Genomic DNA, 27,630 nt, shown 5'->3' with positions numbered 1-27,630 from the left:
TTTCCCAGATAACTGTTTTTGGTTTCTTCTATCTCCCAGGTTGTGCTGTCATCACTTTTTGGCACTCAAAGAAAAAAAGTCATTTGTAGCCACCACACTGTTTCATATGGCCTTGCTGGGAAACAAAGTATTAAAGCTTGTTTGAAAATTGCATACAAAGTAAAAAAGCAAACTGGAGAATCCTCAAGCTCTCATTTTGAGTTGTGTGCAGCCCACAAGCTCTTGAGCATGAATTTTGTTGACACCTAGTCTGGCTCTTTAGGGGCTTTTTGTTTCCTTGGTTTTATGCCAGTGTTCTGGACAGCTAAGGTTGCTGGGTAAATGATGTTCCAAAAAGTCATGTTGCTCTATGTGTTCTAATTACCATTGCTTCTCCATAAAAAATAAATGGATTCCAAGAAGCCAAAAAAGGCCTCAATTTTTAACCAGCCAAGGCAATATAATATATAATGAACTCTTTTATGCGATCACAAGAAATGTGTTACGCTATTAACAACCTACTCAACAGAAACTTATGGCTCCTGACCAACAGTGGAAGAGAAAGGCACCAGCCTCTGATGGACAAGTATAATATATCACACACTTGTGGAACAGCTGTCATACTAGGCCTTGCTCATAGACATTTCTGTGGGTTTTCTTTTTCAAAAAATTATCTTAACCAATCACAGCACTCCAGGAAGACTGGATAAAATCTAAAATTATGATCCAACATGGTACTTTCAATTTTAACTGCTAGGGAAAGAAAAATGGATTTTTCTTAGTTTGTTGGCAAAACAATTTATTAAAGGGCACAGAAGAATAATCATGCCTTTAAAAAGTACTCAGTATATTTTTTTCTTTCAGTTTTGCTGATTTCAACAGGATGAGGCCTATTAGTATTGTAATAGCCTATTTCAGGGGAGATAAAGGATTAGAGGACAAGTTGACTCCCATGAATCACTCCTGCTGGTCTTTATCAAATTGGGAACTAACTCAAGGAAAGTAACCTCACAGGTGTGCAATATGCCACTGGTTTAACTTTGACATGGAGGACAGATTACATCTTACAGGAAAGGCAAGGACCTTAAGGAAACATCTATGTCCTGTTTAAAGTCACACCATATGACAAAGACAACAGAACAGATTGCATCCTTTCTTGCCAGAAGCCATTATCCACCATTTTAAGTTGTCAATTACAGAATATATTTAACAAGTTATATATTTTTATAGGTCTATGCTTGTTTTTTTTCCCCTTGGAGTGCTGTTTTTCATTAAGATCAGAATTTTGTTTTCCTTCAAGATACACTTGTTTCAAACAAATACCACATGGAGATAATATTTTCCCCCACCAATGTTCCAGTCTCATAAAGGACCCACTTAATACTTTAAGTGATGTAGATCCTTATTTTCTGCTTACACTGATTACCAATGACAAAGGCATATAAACTAGATAGATTCAAATCTGATAATTAACACAAGAAAACAACAATGTTAACTGATGAACCATTTATTTGGACAAGACAAAAAAATCTGCACACTGTTTTCTTTTATATAGAAAGTGAAACATTTCAAATATATTAGTTTTTATTTTTTCAATAGAATCCATTTCAGTCCAGTCCCAGGAATTGCTTCTCATTTTAGGATTCACGTTTCAATAACACATATGCACCCATTACAGCCAAAAGAGCATACTGTAAAGAAACACAATGGAAATTATAGTGCTTGCTTCAGTCTGGAAATACATTTAGAGTCTATGAATATATTCAGAAAAACTCTATTCAGTAATGGTCTAAGAAAAAAGGGTAAATGACCATCTCTTTCCTCATGTTTCATCCCCCAAATTAGGCACTAGATATCATGCATGTTAAAGGAAAAGACCTATAAACATGTAGCAGGAATAAGAATCTAAATAACCAGTGCTTAAAACCAGCTGTAAATAAACACTTTGTTTTTAAATAAGCACCTGTCTGTTTTTTAACAGAACATTTCATAATATACTGTGAACCAACAAAAAAAAAAGGAAGAAAAAATTCTAGATGATAATTTTCCTCCATAACTATCAAATGGTTTGCGAATGAAGTTAACTGTTAAGTATTCATTTCTCTAAAATTATATCTTTCAGTCACACAAATTATACAACTGACTAATGTTCCCTCCCAAAGTGTTCCTACCTTGAATTTTGGATAATCATTCATGATTATGGTAACCATTCCAACATATGGCAAAAACCTAAGTTGAAAAATAAAAACAATAAAATTACTCACAGAATGTGGGCCCCAGATTCAAATTTAGGAAATAAATATTTCTTAGACAATATTACTGAATATGATGGCAAAGATGACAAAGACTACACAGGGGTAAATAAAGAACCAAGTCTCTAAAGGGGGATTACTGGTTAAAAAAACAAAAACAAAAACCTTGCTTCAAAAACCAAAGCCAATTTTTAAATGAGAATGTAAACTTGAACTAACAATTTTCTCATCCTCAATGGCTACATTTGCTACCACAAAATGGATACACATAATTTACTTGCTGAATAAATGAAGAAGTTTTTTTTTTTACAAATTCCATTTGCAATATCTTTAATAGAGAATTAAAGATAGCTTTTCTACAGAAATACTGCTTTCAGGAAGCATCTGAGGCAGATAAAGAATTAGGATTGGAAAAAAAAACACTTTATTGGTTTAACTGAAAAACATTTGTCACTTTAGATGCTATAAAGTTCACGGATCAAGAATTACCAATATAAGATCTGAGAGAAAGTTTGAAATCAAACTAACCAATTACTATGCTGACAATTTAAAAAGGGATAGAGAACTCACGTTCCCATGAAATTCTTCTTTTATTTATTCAGAAAGCATTTAAGTGCCTCTGTGCCTAGGACTCTGCTAGGTACTGAGGATAGAATGACAAAAACTTCTGGGAATAGGGGTAAGAGGGATAAATAGAAAATATATAAGTAAATATAAAGTAGTTTGGGAAAGAGAAGGAGAAGGAACTAGCAAATCACTAATATTCCTGAGAAATCACCTAGCTTTCAATCATTTGGACAAATGGGGAACCAACAGATAATCTTTAGGTTTCCATTAAGCTAACAGTTCAACTGGAGGTGCCAGCACAGGTAGGGGGACTGCACAAAGGTGTTAAAATCATTGAGCTGGAAGCCCTCAGTAAGCAGCACCTGTGCTGTGAGGTACCTTTTGTGCACAACATCTGGCCCTTGTTTGATGCCTTGGATTCGAGGAACATCGGCTTATCCTGAGGCTTCTCATAAACAGACTACTCTGTGGGCTCTGACTACAGTTTTCTCTTAACTCCATGAGAACTACACTTCTTTTTCTATTCAAATGTATCAGTGGAGCTTCTAAAAACATGCAAAAGAGAATCCCACATACTATCCCTGTGCATCCTCCAGTAGACGTGTTAGTGGTCAGTGAAAGAGTCAAAAAAATTAATGGGAAAAATGAGACTCAACTGAATAACCAATCCCTGGAAAAAAGCAAAGGTCTGAAAACTGAGTGAGGGGAAACAGTAGGGTTACAGATGAAATCACAAAAAAAGTATTACACAGAAAATAATCATTTGCTTGTTTCAACTGAGTAAAAACTGACCATAATCTAGAGAAGGAAGAATTTTAATACACAATTAAGTAAGAATTTCCTGACAGTGAGATTTAACCACAGAAAGACTGCCAAAGGAGGCAATGGAAGAGTTTTCCCTGGAGGCCTTTTAGACTAGGATATATTCTCTTCTGGTTGAGAAGAGGTGGTCTTGTTTGATAACAAAGGGATCAAGTAGATGACATTCAGGTCCATCTGAATCTCTACAACTACCTTGTAATTAGTTTGTCTACTTCCAAGTACAAATTGCTTGGGAAAAAATTTTTTTGGACTGGATCTGTGATTTCATTGGCATAGACAATTCTTGGTGAGGAATTTCCTCTACCATTGCAGACTGGCGTAGGTGCTGCTTAGACTCTTGGAGAGTTACTAGCTACTGCCTGGGTCCCTGAGTGGGTTAAGTGACTTGCCTAGGATCATACGGTCAGCATGTGTCAGGGTGGCTTGAACCTAGGTCTCCCTGACTCTGAAGTCAACTCTTTATCCACTTCTCACCACACTGCCCCTCTGAAAATTAGAATTTCAAAAAAGAATGGAGAAATTCAGCAATCTGCCTCAAGTAAAAAGAGTATTTCCTAGTTCCCTTTTCCCCCAAAAGTAAGCTGCTGAAATTTCCCCCTTAAATCATGACAAATTGCTGTAAACACCAAGAATGAATAACCTCTGGAGTGCAAGTATATCTCTGAAAAAGAATTCAACCTGTGGCACAGAAAATCGATTTGGGTTTGGGTTAGCACCAGTCCCTGGGAAGTCCTGATAAGTTTTATTTTGTTATTATGGCACAAAACTGGATCATCTGTTATACTCAAAAATTCAATCTCACCGTGGCCAAATCATTTTCTGCGTCACTGAAACCACAAAGTATAAAAACAAATTCCTTACCCTCTTGCTCTTCCTACAACATCCTTCTTTTCTAGCCAATTTTGACCTTCTTTGTACAAACCTCTATCATCAACTTCATTATTATCTCCTTTAGTCAAAAATTTGACATTTCCATTGTCTCTGAAAGGCAAAAGGACATCAACTTGTAAATAAGTTTCAATATAATTAAAAATGAGTTCAGATGTATACTAAAATCATTCCCTAGGATGATCCAGAAGCACACTGGTAGAGTGGTCATGAGGAAAATTTTGAGTGGTCCACATGAGACATACCTATTTGTTGGTACCCTGATTGTACGCAAAACTTAAAAAATTAACTTGTCACAAATACTACTTACATCTAAAAGAGTGTTTAATAGTTCATAAAATACTTTCTTTACAGCCTTATGAAATGATGCAAATGTTACTCTTTTTATTTTAGAGATGAGTAAAACTGAGTCCCAGGAGGTTGTGACTTGCCCAAAGTCAACTAGTTAATAAGGTAGCACATTCAGGACTTAGACTCAGGTCATCTGACTTCACTGCATTCAAGCTTCCTCCCAGGCAAGATTCAACTGAAAATATGGTACAAACAAGTTCTGAAACACTTCAAGAATCTTTAACAACAAAAGAATATTAGAACTCAGAAAAAAAGTCTCAAAGAAATGATGAACTATCTGTATACCAAGCAATCAAGAATGACTACTAGTTAAAACTCATTGATACTATGATATTAAGGAAAGGGATGCTACCTAATATGGTCAACCTGCTTTCAAATCTGAAAGAAATTCCATGGATTTCTTATGCTATTACTCAAACATATGCATATAGCCTTGTGAAACTGAGCACTGTAAGAGAATTTCAGATTAGGCTGAAATCTCAGCAAATGGTTAGTAATTCCTAAACTAATATGTCACAACTCAAATCACTCAGCATTAAATACTAACTGACTTAACATTATGTTTAGGCCTTTGAGCACTTCACCCTCCTTCCACACACCCCTACATCTACCACTTGCTTATTCCACTGACAAGTAACCAATAATTACATAAGGCTCAACTTGAAGTAGAAACTAAACTATTACATTTTAAGTATCACCTTAATGTGAAATATACTCTGCCAAACTTTGGGCATACAGCTGCTGACAAATCAAACAAATCTGAGCACTGATTCTTCTCAATACTCTTCTTTCACTCGACATTGTATATAATGTGCTACTTCCCTCATCACAGAATACAGTGGAGTAAAAACCAGGATGTTGGGAAAGAGGTAACTGCTAAGGGCATGAACCAGTATGTTTACAGAAAGGTTCTACAAATGGGACCAATTCTAAACATTCTAAAAAGACACTGAGATAGTCTGGTCACAAAAACACAAAATTGCCAAATTAAATAGCCATAAAGGTCTTTTAAAAAATAAAGCAAATGAAAATATGCACAACCATGATTAGATAACATTAAAATGCTGAAACTGCATCAAATAGCAACAAATTGATTTGACCAACTGGAACCTATATTGTTTAAAAAAAAAAAAACCAAAAGGAAAAAACCCACAGCAATAGAGCATATGAATGTAAATTATTGGAAATTATTATTGCTTCAATTGTGAACAATTTTTCACCTTCTAGTAATTAAAAAAACAAACAAAATTATAATAAAAGCCAATCAAGGCCATTAACAGATAAAGACTGAGCAAATTTCTTTCTTCAGTAAAAGAAAAAGTATTTAGCAAACACCTCACAGAGTATATTTTAACGATAAATGGAGGCTTATAGATCAGTCTTTTTAAGGAGCAGTAACTCAAGGTAGGAGTATTATGAATAATTCAAGATATTTGGGAGTAATTGGTAGACTGGAAACCTAAAACTTGAAATTTGTATGTGTATGTAAAGATTTACTCCATCATCTTCACAATATGCTAGATTTATGCTTAATCACACAGTTCTTAAGCAAATTAAAACCATCCATTTTGCTACAGAAAAATCAATAACCAATATAGGTAAAGTGTCGTTGTTTATCAGAAATGAGATCTCTAATCAGAAATTAACATGTGAAGTGGAAATTAGTGCTTCCAATTCTTAAAAACCATTTCTATATATTATCAGTGGTATTTAAAGGGAAAGCAGGTCTATTTGCTGTAGAACATCAGAATTTCAAAATATGGCAACTCCAGTTACATGACTAAAAAGGGACTCAAAGTAAGGAATGAACTAGGTATAAGAAGAGGTATTTTATTTCAGGGACACTTCATACTACATTGATCATTCAATAAGCACTTATTAATCATCTACTACGGGCAGGCACTGTGTTTGGTATTGGAGATACAAAGACACAAAAGAAACAGTCACTGAGCAAGCAAAGTAAGTTGATTGTTTCTCCATGAAATGTTAAAAGAATAAGTTTTCTGTTTGAGGTGATCATTTCTTTGAGTGTTTAGGAAATAACTTTTGACATCAAAATAATATTTGTTTTGCAAAGGGATATAATGTTCCCTTAAGAAGTGTGTGTATGTATGTGCATGCACATGTGTGTGTTTATGCGTGTACATATGTGTGTGTGTACACACACACACACACGCGCGCGCGCGCATACAGCAGAGTAAAAACAAGGATGCTGAAAAAGAGGTAACAACTAGTGGCATAAAACCAGTATGTTAGGCGAGAAGTTCTACAAAGGTGACCAACTCTAAACATTCTAAAAAGACACTGAGCTGCATAATATATATTCATATTACATATGAAATAATATATATATTCATCTGCACATCACTTAATAGTTATCAAAGTGCTTTCTCACGAATAATCTCATTTAATTCTCCCAAAAATACTGTGTATTATTGTCATCTCAGTTTTAAAGATGAGAAAACACGTTCACAAAGGCTACAGTGACTTGCCCGCAGTCAAGGAGTCAGGATGTGGTGGCAGGAGCAGGGTCACAAACCAGGCCTTTTGATTCCCAGTCCAGCAGTCTTTCCATTGCACTTTGCTGACTCTCCAATTATGAACCATGAAATAAGGAAACACAAAAAATAATTAAAATTTCCATTACTTTTCATGAACTTTGATGACTCTGTGAACTATCGGAATATCTCTTCCTTCAACTTTAAAAACAACTATTTCGCCAGCTCTGATAGGGTCTTCCCGGAAATTGGTTAGGAACAGAAGGTCTCCTCTATGAAATGCTGGTTCCATACTGCCACTAAAAAGAAGCAAAACAAACACAGGGCTTACATTATGATCTGAAAATGAGCAACACTGAGATCTACACAAAAGAATACAAACATGCCAATTTAGGTTGAAATTACTTTCAAACACACCCATGGATAACCTACAGATCACTAATACTACCAAGTACATGTTTCTGTTCATTAAAAGGTATAACCTTCTAACAGCCCCCCAAAAGTTGATACGCTCGGTATAAAGTTAAGCATAAAAAAGAATTCTTAAACTTGAGTGTGGGAAAGCTCATTGGCACTTCCTGCTTTGATGAACTGAAGATAAGTCTTGCTTTATTAGACAGTAGCTCCTCCTTGATTCCTAGGAAGACAGAAGCCCTATGGCAGATCAAGTTCAAGAATACAGACTTCTGAATCTTTATGGTAGAGCCTCTCATTTTTAGCTTTAAAAATTCAGTCTCTTTCCAGTAGATTCTATTTCATTTAGAACCAGAATGTTTTAGTTGGTTGGGATCATTCCCTCCATTTAACTGATGAGGAAGTAGATGCAATCAATAACTTAACTAAACACTAAGTACCAAGTATGTGCCAGGCGCTGTACTAGAGAATAGGGTTACTGAGACAAAAAATGAAAACAGTTCTTCCCCTCAAATAGCCCAGAGAGGTTGGCTTATTCAAGGTCAAATAGTGGCAGAGCTGAAACTAGAGCCCAAGTTTCCTGACTCACAATTCTAGACTTCTAGCTAACACCACACCCAAATGGGTCAAATTTTCTAAAATTTCAACTAATTTTGAAAGTTAAAATTGAAGCTACTCTGTGACATTCTCTCCTTTTAAATCCCAGTCTTAGTAGATAGGGCTGGAATAACCAAAATATAATTGGGTTTTATTATAATATGCCAACTGGAAATTATTATAAAATTCTGGAGTCACAATAACTCATTAAATTTATCTATAATTTGTGCCCCGAGACTCCCCAACTGAAGTAAAATAGTTTATTTTGCCTAAACAGCTGACTTGAAAGGATCACCTTCTACATATAGCCTTTATGGTTCTTTCCCATTCCTGGTATACTCCCACCCAAAATTACCTTGTATTTATTTAATATATATTGTATATATACTTATTTATGTACATATTGTCTCTCCTCAGGAGAGCATAAGCTTCCTGAGGACTTTTTTTTCTGTGTATTCTCACCACCTAGCATAATGCCTGGAACACAGTATGTGCTTAATAAATGCCTGCTGACTGCCTATATTGGATTGAAATAGCACAGGGACTGGGGAAAAAAGTCTAGGGTAGAATTATAAAGGAAGGTCATGGAGTAGAGTCACCATTTTATAGCAGAGATCCCTGGGTGGTGACAATGAAAAATGACTCATGCTACAGCAAACCACCCTGGTTTTTAGCAAACTATTCTGTTTTGAAGACTACCATAGACTTCTTTTGTTTTTTTATTAAACCTCACTCCTTTTTCTAGTACATTCCCTTCAAATATTTATTGGGCATATAATGAATGCAAACTCCCTCTTATCAAAGAATTTATAATTTAGTTAGGAGATAGGAAATACATAAAAAGACAGCATTATATGCACTGTATTATTAAAGTGCCAAATGGATAACAAGGACAGTGAGTAAAATGGACAAATGAGGGAGGTATCAAGATAGGAGATGAGGCCTGGGCCAGGTTTTGATGAATAGGTAGCTAGCTACCAGATAATATTAGAACATATAAATGTGAGTTAACAAAGCATGTTCCTCACAATAAGCCTGTGCAGATGGGGAAATGGAGGCTTAGAAAGATTAAGTGAATTACCAAAGGTCATATGGTAGTTATTAAGTGGCAGAATTGGGACTCAAATCAGGTTGGGAACAGAGAGACCATGCCAGGTCAAGTGGGGAAACAGGGGAAACAAAGTCAGGAAGGTAAAAATCAATAAGGTTCTCCGGGGGGGCTGTGAGTAATCGGCAGAAATGAAGTAAGTCATTTGTGAAGGGGAGTGAAGAAAAAAAGACTGAAAAAAATCTGCCTAAGTCAGAATAATAGTTAGCCCTGAACACTACTCTATTCAGTTAGGACTTTTAAGCCATGAGTTTAGTTTTTTGAGCAGAATTCAATGACTGTCCCTGACCTGACACTTCCAAGGAGGAAGGGAAAGAATAGTATCAGCACAAAGAAATCCAGTAAAACCTTACCAATCACTAGGTATTCCTCACCATCATTTTTCTTAAATAAAATAGAAATGCTCAATGCTGTAATAGTTCCAGTATTTTAAAATGTGAAATGTCTAAAGTTTAACTAAGCTAGCAAAAGGTCAAATTATAAAGGCATGGAAAATATTTCCTCCCAAAATTTTTTAAAATTGAAATTACAGTTTCTTTTAGAATATTTAACGTTTTTCTTACATTGCTACCCAGGTTTTCTTGGTTAAAAGAAAATCCAAAATAAGTTTAAAAACTAAATAAGATTTAAAGTGTCTATGTCACCTTATTTACCACATGACACTATTATGATTCTTGTACCACTCAGACAAACATTCTGTACAACTCTCCATTACAAGTGCTAGATGTATTTTTGTCTCATGGCCCTGCCATTTTCACAAGAAAAGGAAGCAGACACAAACTGCTGATTATCTAACAGTCAACTTATCTCGGTTTTCACTAAATACTATGTGACAGATATTGAATTCACTAAGTTTTGGGTTTTTTCCTTTTCTTCCTGAGATAGTTTTTTGAAAATCAGTTCTGTACCTGCTGGACATTGTGGAGGAAATTAAGTTTAAAAAAACCACAGTAACTTTCTTGTGTTTGACTATATTGTTGGTTTCTTCTGTTCAAGTTTGTCTCCTCAAAGTGTCAAAAAAAATTGAGAAGTAAAAGCTCCAAACCAAAAATACTTAAAAGAAAATTCGACGAGGAAATTTGCAGCTATCAATTGAATACTTCAATCTGAATATTTCTGAATGTGACTAAGGAAATATAATTTCATTAGAAAATCAAGTTATATATAACACAAGTTATATCACATGGTTGTGAGAAAAGTACTTTCTATAACTTAAAAGTATTATGCAAGTAATTATTAATAACTACATATTTATATTGCTAAACTAGCAAAGTGACTTTAGAACACTATGATACAATTTTTTAAAAGTATTATTTATATTCATAAAGTTGATAAAACTTGGAAAACTTTTTATTCAAGTATTTGTTTTCACAACCATAAAACACAAAACATTAACAATATATTAATGTGACTGAATAAAGAAATGATCATGGAAGACCTACCTCAGAACCACCACAATAGGGCTTTCACTCCCAGTGACAACTATCAAGCCTTTCCATATCATAAGAGCAGAAGATACAATCATGGCAAAATTTAAAACCTGGTAATACAGCTGTGGAAAAAAGGAAAACAAAACAAAACAAAAACAAAAGAATTCTACTGAGGATATATTTAAATTTTTCAAGTAAAATATGAGACATATATGCTTTTAATGAACTAGTTCTGAACATACATTTAACAATAAGCTGAACAACATTTCCAGGGAAGACACTTCCTTCCTCCAAGGAAGGGACGTGGGGGATGGATTACTAGGTGCAATTAACTCATTGGTAACCTTTGAATAAACAGTTGGGTTCAGTAATGTGATGACATTGGAAGACAAGTGGAAAGGTTTTGAGGAGTAAGTGGATGGTGTGGAAGTGTAGGCAACAAGGTGCCCTTCTAGAAGTTTGGCAGGAAATGGATGGATAACAGCTTGAGGGAATGGAAGGGTCAAATGAAGGTTTTTAAAGATGGGGTAAATCTGAGTATGTTTCTAGAGTAAGTAGCCTGGGGGGAGACACTAGCTTATGCTCTCCTGAGGAGAGACAATATGTACATAAATAAGTATATATACAATATATATTAAATAAATACAAGGTAATTTTGGGTGGGAGTATACCAGGAATGGGAAAGAACCATAAAGGCTATATGTAGAAGGTGATCCTTTCAAGTCAGCTGTTTAGGCAAAATAAACTAATATAATATATTTAAATTTTTCAAGTAAAATATGAGACATATATGCTTTTAATGAACTAGTTCTGAACATACATTTAACAATAAGCTGAACAACATTTCCAGGGAAGACACTTCCTTGCTCCAAGGAAGGGACGTGGGGGATGGATTACTAGGTGGACTTTTCTAAGTGAAGAATCCCTCCCCCCCTTACCTCACAAGAATCAACCATACCACTGTCTTGCAAGGTCTTGACACTAAAGTCTCACATTACCTAATATGAAAATAGAAGGAACCTTAGAGCATGTCCAGGACTTGTTTTCTCCTCCTCCGGTTCAATCTTAGAGGAAAAGATCTTTTTTTTTTTTTAACTGAGGCAATCAGGGTTAAGTGACTTGCCCAGGGTCACACAGCTATTAAGTGTCTGAGGCTGGATTGAACTCAGGTCCTCCTGACTCCCAAGGCCTGAGCTCTATTCACTGTGCCACCTAGCTGCCCCCAAAAGATCTATGTTCAATCTGTGCTAAAGCTCCCCCCTTCCTGTGCCCTTGGTCCTCCACTCCACTCTTTCAGAACAATGCCCCAATAACACTCATTTTCAAATGTCTCCCCCCAGGCTACTTACTCTAGAAACATACTCAGATTTACCCCATCTTTAAAAACCTTCATTTGACCCTTCCATTCCCTCAAGCTGTTATCCACCCATTTCCTGCCAAACTTCTAGAAGGGCACCTTGTTGCCTACACTTCCACACCATCCACTTACTCCTCAAAACCTTTCCACTTGTCTTCCAATGTCATCACATTACTGAACCCAACTGTTTATTCAAAGGTTACCAATGAGTTAATTGCTAAAGCTAACAGCCTGTTCTCAGTCCTTATGCCACCTGAACCCTCTGTAGATTTTCTTGGGAATGGTAGCCTAGGTCTCTCCATATGTTCCAGGCTGGTAGTGTTGCAGCTATTCACAAGCCTGATCTCCTTATTGATTAGCACGTGAGCTTTCCCTGACTCCGTCCTAACCTGGGCTGGTTTGTCCCTGCCTGGGCTACCTGGTGGACCATGTTTCTGGGGGCTCACCATACTGGCATCACACTCACTGTGAACACCTGATTGGCCCAATTCACTGCAATGTTGACCATCCTCTCTCTCCTGGACATTCTCTCTTACTTATCTAAAAACTCTTTTTCAACCTTTCAATCTCTTCTCTCTCCCTTTCTCCAGGATGACACAAAGGAGAGAGCCCTGGGCCTGGAGTGAGGAAGACCTGAGTTCAAATTTGGCCTCAGACACTTATCAGCTGTATGATCCCTGAGCAAGTCACTTAACCTGTCTGTCTCAGTTTTCTCACTGTAAAATGGGGATAATAATAGCACCTACCTCCTAGGGAGGTTGTAAGGCTCAAATGAGATATTTGTAAAAAGTGCCTGGCATTTAGTAGGTCCTATATAAATGCTTATTGCTTCCCCTCCTTTCCCTTCTCCCCTCTCTTTCATGTCCAGCCCTAATCTCTCTTTTTAATCCCATACTTGCATCATTACTTGCCTGCTGGCCACCTCTTTAATGTCCCACCAGCTCCTTACACTCAGAGGTCCAAAACGGAACTTATTTTCTGCTCCTCCTCCAAACGTTTTTGTTTTTGTTCAGGACATCATCATCCTCCTACCCAGATTTGTAATCTTGGAATCACCCCTGACTCTTCCCTTTTCCCCATTCCCGCCTTCCAGTGTCTTCCCTCGCTAACATATTCTCTACACACCTGATAAATTAACTTATTAAGACATAGGTCTGACCTATGTTTTAGGTTTCAACTCTCCTGATCAAAAGCCTGCAGTGATACCCTCTTGCTACAAGAATAAAATACAAACTCTTTGGGCATTTGAGACCTTCCACAGTTATTGATCTGACTCATCTTATTTCATATTAGTCATATCCAGCCTTATTTCATATTACTCCCTTTCTCAGACTGCAGGGAGTGGGGTAGGTAGAGGGGAGGAAAAGCGCATGAGGATGGGGAATAAGACAATAAAATAGACTGTCTACTATATGTCAGGCACTGTGCTAAGCACTTTACATATATTATCTCATTTTATTCTCACAAAAACCCTTCAAGGTGGGTGTTATTATTCTCCCCATCTTACAGTTGAGGAAACTGAAACAAATAGAGGTCACACAGCTGTTGAGTGTCCAAAGTGGGATTTGAACTCAGGTCTTCCCAATTCCAGGCCCCAAACTATCCACTGCACAACCTGGCCAAACTGGATTATTAACTATTTCCCAAAATCAACATTTCATCTTCCATCTCAATACACTTCCACAAAATCAGAATGTTCTCCCTTCCTTACCTCAAGTTTCTCAAAATCTTTATCTTTCTTCAAGTTCATGTCAGCTACTCTTTGAAGCCTTCTCTGTCCTCCCCTGCCCCAAGCTGTTAGTTCCTGTCCCTCTCCACAAACTACTTTGTATTGGCTAATCTGTGTAAATGTTCTTCCTAACCAGTAGTATATAAGCTTCTAGAAGACAAGAGCTGTTTCACTTTTCTTTTCTTTGTATCAAGAGCTAGGCCTAAAAGTCCTGAGAATTAACATCAGAAGAATTTCAGCACTAAAAGATGGGTTTCTGCATCAAGGAATGGCTTGGGACCCACAGAAAGCACTCAGCAATATCCCAAACGTGATCTTCCTTGCTTTTCTCCTAGTGAACTCTGGGCCCCTAGCTCATTGTCCACATAGAATTTATGATACGATTACTATAAATTTTCAAATCTTTATGATTTTGTAGTAGGAGTCAGCATAGGAGAGAAAAGAAACTCCTTATAGAATCCAAATTTGAATCTCCACAAAACATTCTACTTTTGACTGTCACATTCAACAGGATTTGACTTTGTTAAAAAAAAAAACAAACCATTTTAATAATTACAGAAAAAATGCTTAATTAAATATGAATACCAGCTTCATTTTTGACCTTTCTTCTAGAGTATGATCATCCCACAAATTAAAATAGCATCCAAATAAAGAATACAGTATGTACTTTTGTTTCATCAAATGTACTGTATGTAAAGCTCTGTGCTAAACTTTGCTTTTAATTAATTTGGACTTAATTCATTTAAATGTTCCCTGTAATTGATTATAGGGAGGACATAGATCATAGAACTTGAAAACTGAAAAGGGACCTAAAAGATCATCTCCTTCAGTCCCCTTAATTTATATACGAGGAAACAGAGATTCAGGGGAGGTTATGGAGCTTGCCTGAGGTCCCAGACTAAGCAATAACAGAGCAAGGATTAGAACTTAGGTTACCTAACTCCTAATGCAATGGTCTTTACACTATGCCTGCAACATAAATTTGAAATTTGTTCTACTTAAGACTTTTTGCAGAAAACAGCTCTTCTTTCAGGATAAGTAATGCCTAAGAAATAAAAAATATAGGATAAAATAAAAGGTACATCCTGATGATGTGACAAGGCTCTTTACTTTTAAAACATTTATGAATCATAATTCCCATCCTAATAACAACAGTCACTTTAGCCTTGGATAAAATGATTTAATCTCATTTGCAGGAGATCTAAGGTCAAGACATATCTGCGATGAAAAGTTGTTATTTCTATTTAGGGCTATGATACTTCCATAAATGTAGAAAATCGCAGTATTTTAAATACACCAAAGCTTCTAAATAATAATGCCCTTGGGAATGGGGAGGAATAACATGTTATGGGTTACACCATATCAAAATTAGGCCTCTTTGAATAACCTACAAGATAGACCCACGCTCTATACTGAAAAGCACTATAAAGTCCAAAGAAGTTAACTCGCTCAAAGTCACTTAACTATGTGATGTGAGACAAGATATTTAATCCTCTTTTGGGTCCAAGTTTCCTTAGTTATTTAAAAATAAAAGGGATGGGGGGTTGGATTAGTTTACCTTAACAAATATTATGTAGGAATATTTCAACTGGTTTACAATCTCACAGATGTGGGTACTCCCTAAAACGGTGAAGTTCGAAAATCCTCCACATCTTTTTATCCTGTAGGACTCCTCACCACTTCTTTCCCCTTTCAATCCCTGCCTCGTCTCCACCCCTCCCACCCCCACCCTCCACCCCTACCAAGTTTCCACAATGGGTCCAATAAATGTGCTGTCAGCCTTTTTCTAGCCCAGGAGTTCTTAACCTGGGATCTATGGACATTTTAAAAAATATATTTTTTGATAACCATTTCTAGTACAACTAATTTCCTTTGTAATTCTACGTGTTTTATTTTACGCATTTGAAAACATTATATTAAGATGGGATCCATGGGATTCACCAGACTGCTAAAGAAATCTATGATCTTAGAAAGGCGAAGAACTTTGCTTTAGGAATTTTAATATTTCTTAGGCACCAGTACAGTATTTGAACTGCCCCTCTATATATATTCCCTGGGCTAAGACTGGCCTACCTCCTTATCTTTTACACCACTTCTTGTAACCAAATGATCACTGGCCATAACTCATTTATGCCCACTGAACATTTTTCCCCTGACCTTTAGGTAACCTACAATTTTGATTTTTCAGTGTGTGATGTGTTCCATAAATCACAGCCGTATGTTATCACTGTAAAAATACTTGGTGTTAAAATGATGGGTTTTTTGTTTGATCAGTGAAAGCACTGAGCAATTTTCTAAATGCAATCCTACCTACTTTAATCTTCTTATTCAACTCTGGGCCTAGCTCACTATCCAAGATACATGTAATAATGAATCAACTCTATTAGCTGTCTATCCAAATGTAGATCAGTCTAGATAAAAGGCATTCTTCAACCACATGGTTTTGCCTGGGTGAACTATTAAGATCCCCTTTGCTTATTCTATATTCCAGTCAACCCAAAAGTACTATTTCTCACTCCCTTAACCTGTCCTGCCCTTCTCTACCTTTGTGCATGATATCCCACCACAGAATGGTCTACTCCCACATCTCTGTCAAAATCCATTTCTTCCTTTAAAGCCAAGAAACCTCCTCCATGAAGCCTTCCCTGATGCCCCTTCTCAACTACAAGTGCTCTTTTGCCTTCCTAAATTCCTCTTAGTACTCTGTTTAGAGGGTAGCTAGGTGGTGAAGTGTATACAGTGCCAAGTCTGAAGTCAGGAAGACTTGTCTTCCTGAGTTCAAATCTGGTTTCCGACTTACCAGCTGTATGACCCTGGGCAAGTCACTTCACCCTGTCTGCAAATGAGCTAGAGGAGAAGTGGCAAACCACTCCAGTATCTTTGCCAAGGAAACCCCAAAAGAGGTCACAAAAAGTTGAATGTAGCTGAAAAACTGAACAGCACTCCGTTTAGACCTTTCCTATGCATTGATAATGGTATAATTTGCATCACATTTCTGAATGAAAGAACCCATATATATCTGTTGAGCAGGAAGAAGACCCACCAACCACTGGGGACACCCTCCCTGCTTGCTTCTCGACTGCTTGCACCACTTGGATGAGATAACAATCAATTCTATTCCTTCCAGGAATAAGGAAGACCACCAGGCTGTACCATCTGCTCTGCCAATGTGTCCAAGTTCTCTGTGCCTTATCATTTGCCTTGCTTCTATGCCCTGCAACTCCTTAGCACTGTGATCCAACATACTTATGTAACCCTAAATACCTCTGGCTTTGCCACCTGCCCCTCCATAGCACTCTTAGGATTTCTGGACCTTTCTATCTGCCCTGCAGCTAAGTTCTTTTATGTGTTGCCTCCTCCAATTAGAGGATAAAGTCCTTGCTGGGAAGAATGCTCTTGCTTTTTCTTTCTTTCTTTTTTTGTGTGAGGCAATCGGGGTTAAGTGACTTGCCCAGGCTCACACAGCTAGTGTCAAGTGTCTGAGGCCACATGTGAACTCAGTTCCTCCTGACTCCAGAGCTGTGTTCTATTCATTGTGCCACCCAGCTGCCCCCTGCTTTTTCTATATGTATCTCCAGAGCTTGGCACAGTGCTTGACCCACTGCTTAATAAACGCTTTTTCATTCATCTTACTTGTCTGTATTTTTATTTATCTGGTCTTACCTACTAGAATGCAAGTTCTCTGGGAACAGTTTTTATTTAACATTTGGATCCCTAGTACACAGTCCTGCACTCAGGCACTTAGTATGTGTTGAACAGAATATAATTTCTTGAATGTATGACCAGAAAAGGAGGTGGATTGGTGAGGTAATGAGAATGAGAGACAACAGATGGCTAGCTCCAAAAGAAGATATACTGTGAGTTGGTAGATAGATCCTCTGAAGAATTCATGGAAAAACATGGACAAGTATGACAAGAAAGATAAGAAGGCATAGATGGATTGCCATCTGCCCTAGTGGAGGGTCTCCAGATGGATTGCCAGCTGTACTAGTGGAGGGATACCCATCCCATCCGGATACAAGGAGATTTAACTGGAAAATGCTCCAGGGCACTTTTAAACAAAGTTTGCTATTTCTGAGGCCAGGTTTCCAAGTCCTTTGTGTTCATACAAATTTAATTCAACAAAATGTAATGCAACAAATATTTATCTGGTGTCATCTACTCTATGATGGTCACTTGCAGGATACTGTGTTAGGCAATGGAAATACAAAGACAAAAACGGAACAGTCCCTGACCCCCCATATCCCTACTAGGGGGATAAAATGGATATGCAAGTAAATAAATACAAAGTAATTAGAGAGAGGAAGCTAAAAACTGGAAGAGATGGAGAGAAAATCAGGACAGGCCAAATATAGGAAGCGGCATTTGACTGGTACTTGGAAAGAAGCAGAGGATTCTGTGAGATGGAGATAAAGAAAGATGCTCATTGGTTCAAAGTCATGGAGGTGGGAGAGGGAACGCACGTATGGGGAGCAACTACAAAGCCAATCTGACTGGAAGTGGAGACAACTTGAGAAGCAAATAATATGAACTAAGACTAGAAATGTAGGTGGCAGTCAGATTGTCGAGGGTTTTAAACGCCAGGCCAAAGTTTGTTTCTTTTATCGAAGAGGCAACAAGAAGCCACTGGAAATTTTTTAAGCAAGGCAATGACATGGTTAGATCTGCATTTTAGGCCAATCAATTTGGCAGCTGTGTGGAGGGTAGCTAGGAAGCAGATTCTTATTTTTAGCTTCCTATTTGGCAAAAGCATCATACAAAGAATTTATTTTTTCCCTGATTTTTTTCAGCTTGAAATCTTGAGGGAAAATAAAATCAATAAAAAAATTATTTTCTTTGAGCAAAATAATCTGAGAGCAAGATGCTAACCTAAAACTTAGCATCCCGTTTACCTGATGATTTCTTTGGTTAATATTCTGTGCACAGCACTTCCATGATCAAAACAGAATTCAATAGCAAAAGTAAACTTCATACCAAAGATGACATGTTAAGTGTTTGAAAATTTTAAACAAAAAGGTCAGTCTATAATTAATGTCAACTGAGGATTACAAAAATGACAGCAACTGATCACCAGATATACATTTTCAGATACCTCAGCTAATGCATTTTCTTCTTTCCTCCCTTAAAATGGAAACAGAGACAGAAGCAGTCCCTTTACAGCAGAGAAAGAAGTCCCAGGTTCTGCATGCACTATTTAATAGATTTTAGAAGGCAAAAGAAAAAAGGGATCCAAGCAGAAGAATGTGTCCAAAGAACAAGTACCAGCAGGTAGCAGAAGCTGAAATTCTGAAGAAATTAATGTTTTACAATTTTTAATCAGGAGAAGCACAATGAGCAAACAACAGATTTGGCTAACAGACAAAAGTAGGAGAATAAATCAGGAATTAGTTAGGGAGAAGGCATTTCAGAAGGTCAGGTCCTCGTGAAAGGCAGCAACTCTTAACACCTTATTTTGGAGGATTTATTTTTTTTAACTATCCAGTATTACCATAATGACATATTTTAACAAAGCAACCGTAGGTTCCTGGAGGATTTTTCTGTTGATAATATCAAAGAGCAGGAGAATCAGTCGGTTTTTCAAAAATGTTCTCTATTAAATTTAGTTACAGCTGTCATAGCAGCAGAACAGCTACACAAACCTTGAAACACCCAGGTGCCAAAATATATTCCCTAAAATATATGACAACACTTCCTATGACATGCTCTGCAATTCTACCTGGAGAAATGTGGTGCCTCCACTGAAGTTCTGTGATAACCATCATGACGTAAAGGTGATCTCAAGCTCTTTAAATGCTATGCCAGCAAAATGTGAGCTCTAGCTGGACCTACTAAACTGGAAAGGCTTGCAACATAAGTTCAGCAAGAAAATGTGAGTCTGTTGTCCAATGGGCATCCTAGATAGGTTCACTGAGAGACTAGCCATCAAAGATTTGGCCACCAAGTGATGAATTTTGGTAGGCCAGAGCAACTAATTCAACTATTTACTAAGGCATGTATGTATGTATGTATAAATACATACACATGTATATATTGCATATGTATATACACAGATTGCTTACACATAAAACTGATGTAGAAAGTACTCAGATTCTTGAATTAATGAAATAAATGTGGTACACATGGCCAAAGAACAAGTTATATTCTGTCATCATTCATCATCCCTGCCTTAAATGTACTGAGGCAGCTTATCAGACTGTGGTCCAACTTGAGATAGGGACAGCATGGTTCCAAGTTTGGGGAAATGCATGAGCATGCACTGTTCATTAGCGTCTACTGACTGGGGAACTAGCCATACAATTCATCAATGATCATCTTTACTTATAGACTAGATTCTGCCCTACCTACCCACCAAAGTCCAATATGGAAATCCAATTCATATTTGCAATACAGTTACAAGGTTGCAAGGCTGAATAGTGGTAAATCATTTTCTAGTCAGGGGCCCATAAATAGTCATATTCCTCTGCTAGAACAAGCTCTCAAGGTCTATTGAACCTCAATTGGCCCTTCTCTGACAAGGTATATGACTAGGCCATGTATCTTAAGGGTCTAGCATAGCAAAAACCCTTATGGGCAACAAGACAACACATTAATGACTAAACTGGTTAGCTTCAAATTCTTTCTCGGTGGTAATTGTCCCTGGAATATAACAAATACTATGACTCTACCGCCCCTACTCTGTGACTTCAATGTGGATTTGTTAGTTGTGTTACTACAATTTTTGTTGTTGTTGTTTATGAAAGTAATGTAATATACCTGAAAGAAGCCTCAGTGACTGCACCAGCAAAGACTAAAACAAGGAAGCAATCTGAAAAGACTAGGTCTCTTAAGGGATGAGAGGGAGGGAGTGAAGGTGAAGGTACAGACACAGACAAATATCTAGAAAGCCTAATGATTTCTTCAGTGTGACCACAATACACCAAAGGAATTATTCATACTAAGCTTACTCTTTTTTCATATAGTCAAAGAGCTCTAGTATCTGCTCACTCTAGATTGATATATGTGTAATGGGTTTCAGTTCCATTTGTCTTCTTGAATATAAAATAGCATAAGACTCATGGTTCAAGAGCCATTCAGGTTTGTTTATTGTTCTGACAGAGCTCACCACCTCCTGGCTGGACTTTACATATGCTAAAGTATGCCCAAGAACTTGTAGGGGGTGAGGGTCACAGATAAGCACACCAACCAGGAAGCCTTTAAGATCCATAAATTGTTCATTTCTCTACGTAAGTTCCCTGTGAGTTTCTTTTTCTTTGATGCAATTAGACTTATTTTTCACTTACATCAAATTGGATTACTAGAGCTAATGGTCAAAAACTCACATTTTAACAACACCATCAATATGCCTCCTCCCATAGAGAGAAAGAACAGGTCCTATCTTTTTTTTTTTTTTTTTTTAACATGCTACAGCATGGAGTAGTGGTTACAAGGGTCCCATAAGCACTACTCAAGGATAAGTAAAGCAGTAATTTAATGTTTAAAGAACCAGTGTTTAAAATGGAACTCCCTTAACCTGTCCTTACACTAAATTGTCTTATTTCTGGTGAAGCCAGCACCATCCTTTCAGGCATCTTGGTTTACGACCTTGGAGTCACCCTTGACTCTTCCCCTCTCCCTCATGCCCCATATCCATTCAGTTGCCAAATTTTGTCAATTCTACTTCCATAACCTTTCTTGGATCACTCCTCTATGGCCACTGTATTAGTTCAGGTCATCGTCTCCTCTTACCTGGATTGCAACAGTTAGTTGCAGGACTTCCATTCTCTCCCCTATACAAATCCATCTTCTAAACAGCTGCCAAAATAAACTTCCCTAGAAATAAATCTGACCACGTAATTCTCCTAAACAAGAGCCTCCAGTAGCTTCTTATTGTCTGCAGGATAAAATACAAACTCCTCAGCTTGGTACTTAAAGCACTTCACAAAATGGCTCCAACCTACCTTTTCAGGTTTTTTCTCATTATACTTGATGCCCAAGTAAACTGCCCTACTTGTCCCCAAACTTAGCATTCCTCCTGGTTTGTCCACGCCTGGAATACATATGTACTTACTCCTCATTTCTACCTTTTTGAATTCTTAGACTTCTTAATGTGCCACCAAAATCCCATGAAAAGCCTTCTGAAGCCCCCTTTGTACTTTCTCCTTTCTCAAATTACCATGTATATACTTATCTGCTTAAATATTGTATAATCCCCACTCCCCACTTCCCCCCAGGTAAGGGCTGCTTTTCATTTTGTATTTGTATCCCCAGTACCTTGTACACATGGTGGACAATTAATAAATGATTGCTGGATTGAATAAAATTTAACACGCTCATGATTTAGGTTTTCAGTCTAAAAACTTAGGTATTCTCAGAAGATTCCATCCAGTTCTCACTCATCATTGGATCAGGCCCTTACAACCCAAAGCTACAGAACCAAGGGCAAGTAAGGAGGAGACAATTCTTGTTCCTGACCTGCTCACAGAAGTGGTGGTTAATTTTCACACCCAAGGATACAGTCAGGATCATAGAATTTCAAAGGTAAGAGAGACCTTCAAAGTGATATAGCACAACTTTCTTCTCAATATAGAAATCTCTTCTACAAGTAGTTCAGGTTTTTAAAATCATGAAAAGCTGAACTAGGTCGATGTCAGTACAAAAGGAAAGGAGAAAAGAGAGTCCAGTGATTCAATTAAATTCAACCTATTAAAAGAGCAGGTGTTTATTGAACACACACACACACACACACACACACACACACACACACACACCCAATCCTTTTTCTTAAATAAAATAGAAATGCTCAATGCGCACTACTTGGTACACAAGCAAGGCAATGGAGACAGAAACATGGTGGGGGGACCCCCACAGTCCTTGCCCTTAAGATGGTTACAATATAAAAAGGGAAACTGTACATGGACAAAGAAACATGGTACAAAGTGGAATAAAATAAAGGCAAAGGAGAAATGCAGACAAAATACTTTAAAGCATTTAAGAAGGAAGAGAGTTTTAAATTGAAGGAAAGAAGACATGAAATTTGACAAAGTTTCATAGAGGATATGAACTAACAGGCACTCCAATAAGGGGGTAAGAAGATGGAATACATTCCAGTTACAGGAACGGGATATGACCTCTGCAAATAAGTGCAGGAAAGAGGAGAGATGAGATAGAAGAGTGTGAGAGCAGTTAAGTATGATTAGATTGTTGTTGTTTATCCTTCACTCTCAAAAGAAGATCATGACATCACCAAGGTGATGCCATCACATGCAAGTGAATTGGATTTAAGTGAGAGAGGGCTGTGCAAAGTCACCAGCCTCACTCTGTCCTCCAGAGCCAACTGGGTCCAGGGGCAGGATATAAATCAGAAGGCCTGGAGATGACCTCAGATGCAGTGGTAAGCTAAGGTCTTTCCCAGGTCTCAATTTGTCTGAGGCAATGCCCATTCAGTGATTAAGGCTAGGTAAGAAATGAGGCAAAAAAAAAAAAAATGACCTCTTTTACCTAGTCAAAAAAAAAAATCAATCTGGAAGGGAAACACTCTCAGGGTTTCTGGCCAAAACAGAAACAACTGCTATTTACACTCACTCTGAGCCATCAAAACACAAACAATGACCAAGTAAGGCTTGGGTTGGGAACTACTGTTGGCCAATCAGTGAGAGCCAGAGTGATTTGGATTTAAGGCGTGGTCCTTAAAAAAAGAAATCTAGCCCCTAATCCTCCCAGATACCTTGTGAGGTTTCAGCAATCAAAATTTATATTCCTTTGGACAGAGCACCCAGAGGTAAGGATATGATTCCCTATGTGGACAAAGGGAGAGGAAGGAGGGAGAGAGAGGAGGGAAGGAAGAAGGGAGAGATGGAAGGAGGGAGGAAGGAAGGAAGGAAAGAAGGAAGGAAGGATTACTAGAACATGGTACATGAAGGGAAGCAGAGTCAAAATAAAGGTTAGACTGAAATTTAGGCTGAAGACTTGACTGAGTGGGGAGGAATGGGAAGGCAGGGCCAATATGACAGCTGTGCTGTCTTTAAAAATTTGAAGTATTATCATGAGGAAGTGCGATGAGATGCGTGACTAACACAAGATCATAACAGTGTATTAGAAAGACTACTTGGGCAGCAGTGTAAAGTATGGATTGAAGGGAAGAAAGAACAGTGACAGAAAGACCAGTCATAAGGTGGCTTAACAGTACCGAACCTTAAAACACACAACAAAGTAGTAATCAGGGAAACAATTTGGTACTGGCTAAAAAATAGTGCTTGATCAGTAAAATAGATTAGGAACACAAATGAACTACAATTGCCTGGCGTTCAATAAACTCAAAGATTACAGCTACTGGAGTAAGAACTCATTATGTGATAAAAAAATGCTAGGAAAATTGGACGGCATATATCAACACCTCATACCATATATCAAGATAAGTTCCAAATGCATATGTGACCTAGATATAAAAGGTCACAATACAAACAAATTAGAGGAACAAGAAAGAAATGACCTTTGGATCTATGGATAAGGGGATAAGGTTCATGACCAAGCATGGCATTGAGAAGATCACAAAAATAAAAGACAATTTTGAATATATAAAATTAAAAAGTTTTTGAATAAACAAATCCAATGCAGCTAAAGTTAGAAAGGAAAGTTAACTGGGGGAAAAAAATCTTTGCAGTAAATTTTTCTCATTTCCAAGATACATAAGAAATTGATTAAAATTTGTAAGAAAAATAACTATTACCCAACTGATAAATGGTCAAAAATTATGAACAGGCAATTCTCAAGGAAAGAAATCCTAGTAATATATAACCACATGAGAAAATGCTCCAACTCACTAATAATTAGAGAAATTAAAATTAAAGCAACTCAAGGCTCACATTCATCAGATTAGGAAAGTTAACAGAAAAAAAAAAACGAAATGACAAATGTCGGAAGGCCTTTGGGAAAACAAACATAATGACTTGTTGTTGAAGCCATGAATTGGTCCAGCCATTCTAGAAAGCAATTTGGAAGTATGCCCAAAAAGTTACTAAGTTATGCCTTCCGTTTGGAATAGCAATATCACTACTGGGTTTATATCCCCAGGGATCAAAGAAAAAGAAAAAAAGGTCCTATACATACACACACACACACACACACACACACACACACACACACGCAAACATTTACATCAGTTCTTTTTTATAGTGGCAGAAAACCAAAAAAGTAGCAGCCATCAACTGGGGAATGGCTGAACAAACTGACATATGAATGTAACAGAATTTATTGTGCTGTAGGAAATGATGAAGGAGATAGTTTCTGAGAAACCTGGGAAGACTTTTATGAACTAATAAAGAGTAAAGTGAATGGAACCAGGAGAAAAATTTGTACTCTTAATAACATTGAAAAAATACACAATTTTGAAAGACTTAAAAACTCTGATCAAGAAAATGATCAACCATGATTCCAAGGGGCTGATGAAGAATACTATCCACCTCCTGACAGAGGAGTAACTGACAACATGAAGAATGAAACATTTGTCGACATGGCCAATATGCGAATGTGTTTTGCTTGATTATGCACTGTTGCCAGGAATTTGTTTTTCTTGTTTCCTCTGTGTCTGTGGGTGAGTGTGTAGGGGGAGAGTGGGAGGGAGAAAAAATATTTGTTAATTAAAAAATAAAATACAATTCATTTATTAAAAACATCTTTCAAATACTGTTTCTAGTTCTTCCCCTTGGGCCCAGCAGAGTAAGTCTAATCCCTCTTTCACATGGCACCCTTCAAATACGGGCATTCAGAAATCATGTCCTTTCTCAAACCTTCTCTTTTTTTGGGTTAACCATTTTTGTTTTCTTTAAGTGATGCTCATTCATTGTGGAAAGTACAATGTCCATAAAATGAGAACTAGAGCTTGGGAGGAAGGTTAGGGCTTAAGACATATATTTGGAATCATCCACATAAAGAGATGAGGGTCAAGGACAGGGACAGGGACCTATATTTGGTGTTGACAAGAGGAAAAGGAGTCAGAAGCAGACAGGAAAAAAAAAAGGATCAGAGGTAAGAAACTAAGGACAGTGGAATGCAAAACAAGCCAAAGTATAAGAGTTTCAAAGAGATGATCAACTGTGTCAAATACTGTGGAAGAAAAGGCTACTAGATTTGGTAACACCCAAATAACATTTGAGAGAACAATTTCAATTGAGTGGGAGGCAAAAAAAAAGTATCTCCAATAATAAAAGCAGGTTATAAAAATAGCTAGCATTTTATAGCACTTCCTATGTCCCAGACACTGTGCTAAGTGATTTACAAATATCATCTAATTCAATTCTCACAAGAACCCCTTCCAGGTAGGTGCTATTTTACAAATATCCCCATTTTACAAATTGATGAAAATGAAACAGATAGAAGTTAAGTGGCTTGCCCAGAGTCACACAGTTTGTAGGTGTCTGAGAGTGGATTTGAACCTAGGTCTTTCTGACTCAATTTTTTGTCATACTAAGTAGGCACTCAAACAGTGTTTGTATAATTTAACACAAGTAAATCCAATTCAGTGAAGGAAATTGGAGGAATTAGCCTTGGAAAAGATCATGAGACCCCTGATATAAAATAAAGATTCAGAGTATCACTGAGGTGGAGAAGGAAGAAGTTCATGTCACAGCTGCAATCCTCTAGTTATAGTAAGTGACCAGGTCATCTACTGAAAGCTTGGGGGCAGGTTGAAATAGGGACAGCAGGAAAACATTTCAATAGCTACCTTAAGGGATAAAAGAATTTCGGAGCGAAGGCCCAAGTGAAATTAGGCAACATGAATTCACACAACCAGGCAGCAATGCTTAGTTGCACAGCTGCAAACAGACAATGAAGCAGGACTGTAACAGCCCTTCAGACAGAGGATGACAGCTTGTCGCACCTTCACTGATAAGCTGTCTGGTTTACAGGCCAAACATCCCAGGCTCCTTCAAGTGCTCCTCAAAGGCAGGTTTTCCAATGCCTCACCATCCTACCCTGCCGCCCTCGTCCTGCGGTACGAAGACAGACACCGCTGGGTGCCGGACTTGGCATGCTTTATCCCTCACCCCCCAGTGCCTAGCATGGTGCTTGGCACACAGCTCAGCCCCCTGCAGAAGTTGGCTGACTCAATCCTGTGCCCTTATGTTACAACAGAATGCAAGTTTCCTGCGGGCAGGGGCAGTGCCTAATCTAAACTTATCTACCCCCACAGCCTACACACAGCAGGGGCTTAATAAATATTTGAAAAGCAAACTGGTTACTGACCCCAGGCCCTACCCGCCCCCACCCCGAGGCTGCCGGTCTCACCCCCTCAGGTAAGGCAAGGTGGGCTGTCCTTCACTTTCCCTCCCTTCCAGGCCTCCGCCCGTCATCCCCGGGGTTCAGTTCTCGAGCAGCCCGCGCGCTCCCCGGAGACCCGACACCCCAAGCCCAGCCCGGGCCCCCCGGTCTCGGCCCCCGCCCCGGGCCTCCGGTTACCTGGCGCTTGTTCATCTTCCTTAAGTCCCCGAAGATGTCCATGGCGCCTTTCTGGGGCCGGTCCCCCAGGACGCTGCGAACCACAGGGAGGAAGAAGGGGGCCAAGCAGGCAAGCGAGCTCCGGGCAAGGGGCTGTTACCGGAGCAACGTCGACACACCTGCCTGGCGCCCCCTTCTCCCTCCCTTCCTGCTTCCTCGCCGCCT

General features: G+C 38.1%; 1 protein-coding gene across 1 annotated transcript; it reads right to left on the bottom strand.

The window, feature by feature from the left end:
• Positions 1-1,545: 1,545 nt before the first annotated feature.
• SEC11C (SEC11 homolog C, signal peptidase complex subunit) lies at positions 1,546-27,560 on the bottom strand. Its single transcript, XM_027869066.1, has 6 exons — positions 27,427-27,560; positions 10,919-11,028; positions 7,507-7,656; positions 4,482-4,601; positions 2,151-2,208; positions 1,546-1,670 (listed from the first exon to the last, which is right to left on the bottom strand). The coding sequence occupies exons 1-6, from the start codon at positions 27,466-27,468 to the stop codon at positions 1,617-1,619; spliced, it is 534 nt and encodes a 177-aa protein (XP_027724867.1). The 5' UTR covers positions 27,469-27,560; the 3' UTR covers positions 1,546-1,616.
• Positions 27,561-27,630: the final 70 nt, after the last annotated feature.

The sequence above is a fragment of the Vombatus ursinus genome, unplaced genomic scaffold, assembly GCF_900497805.2.
Source record: "Vombatus ursinus unplaced genomic scaffold, bare-nosed wombat genome assembly UNPS02014791.1, whole genome shotgun sequence".
Taxonomy (NCBI): domain Eukaryota; kingdom Metazoa; phylum Chordata; class Mammalia; order Diprotodontia; family Vombatidae; genus Vombatus; species Vombatus ursinus.
Note: the sequence above shows the minus strand (reverse complement) of the source record. Positions and strands in the feature narration are given on the sequence as shown.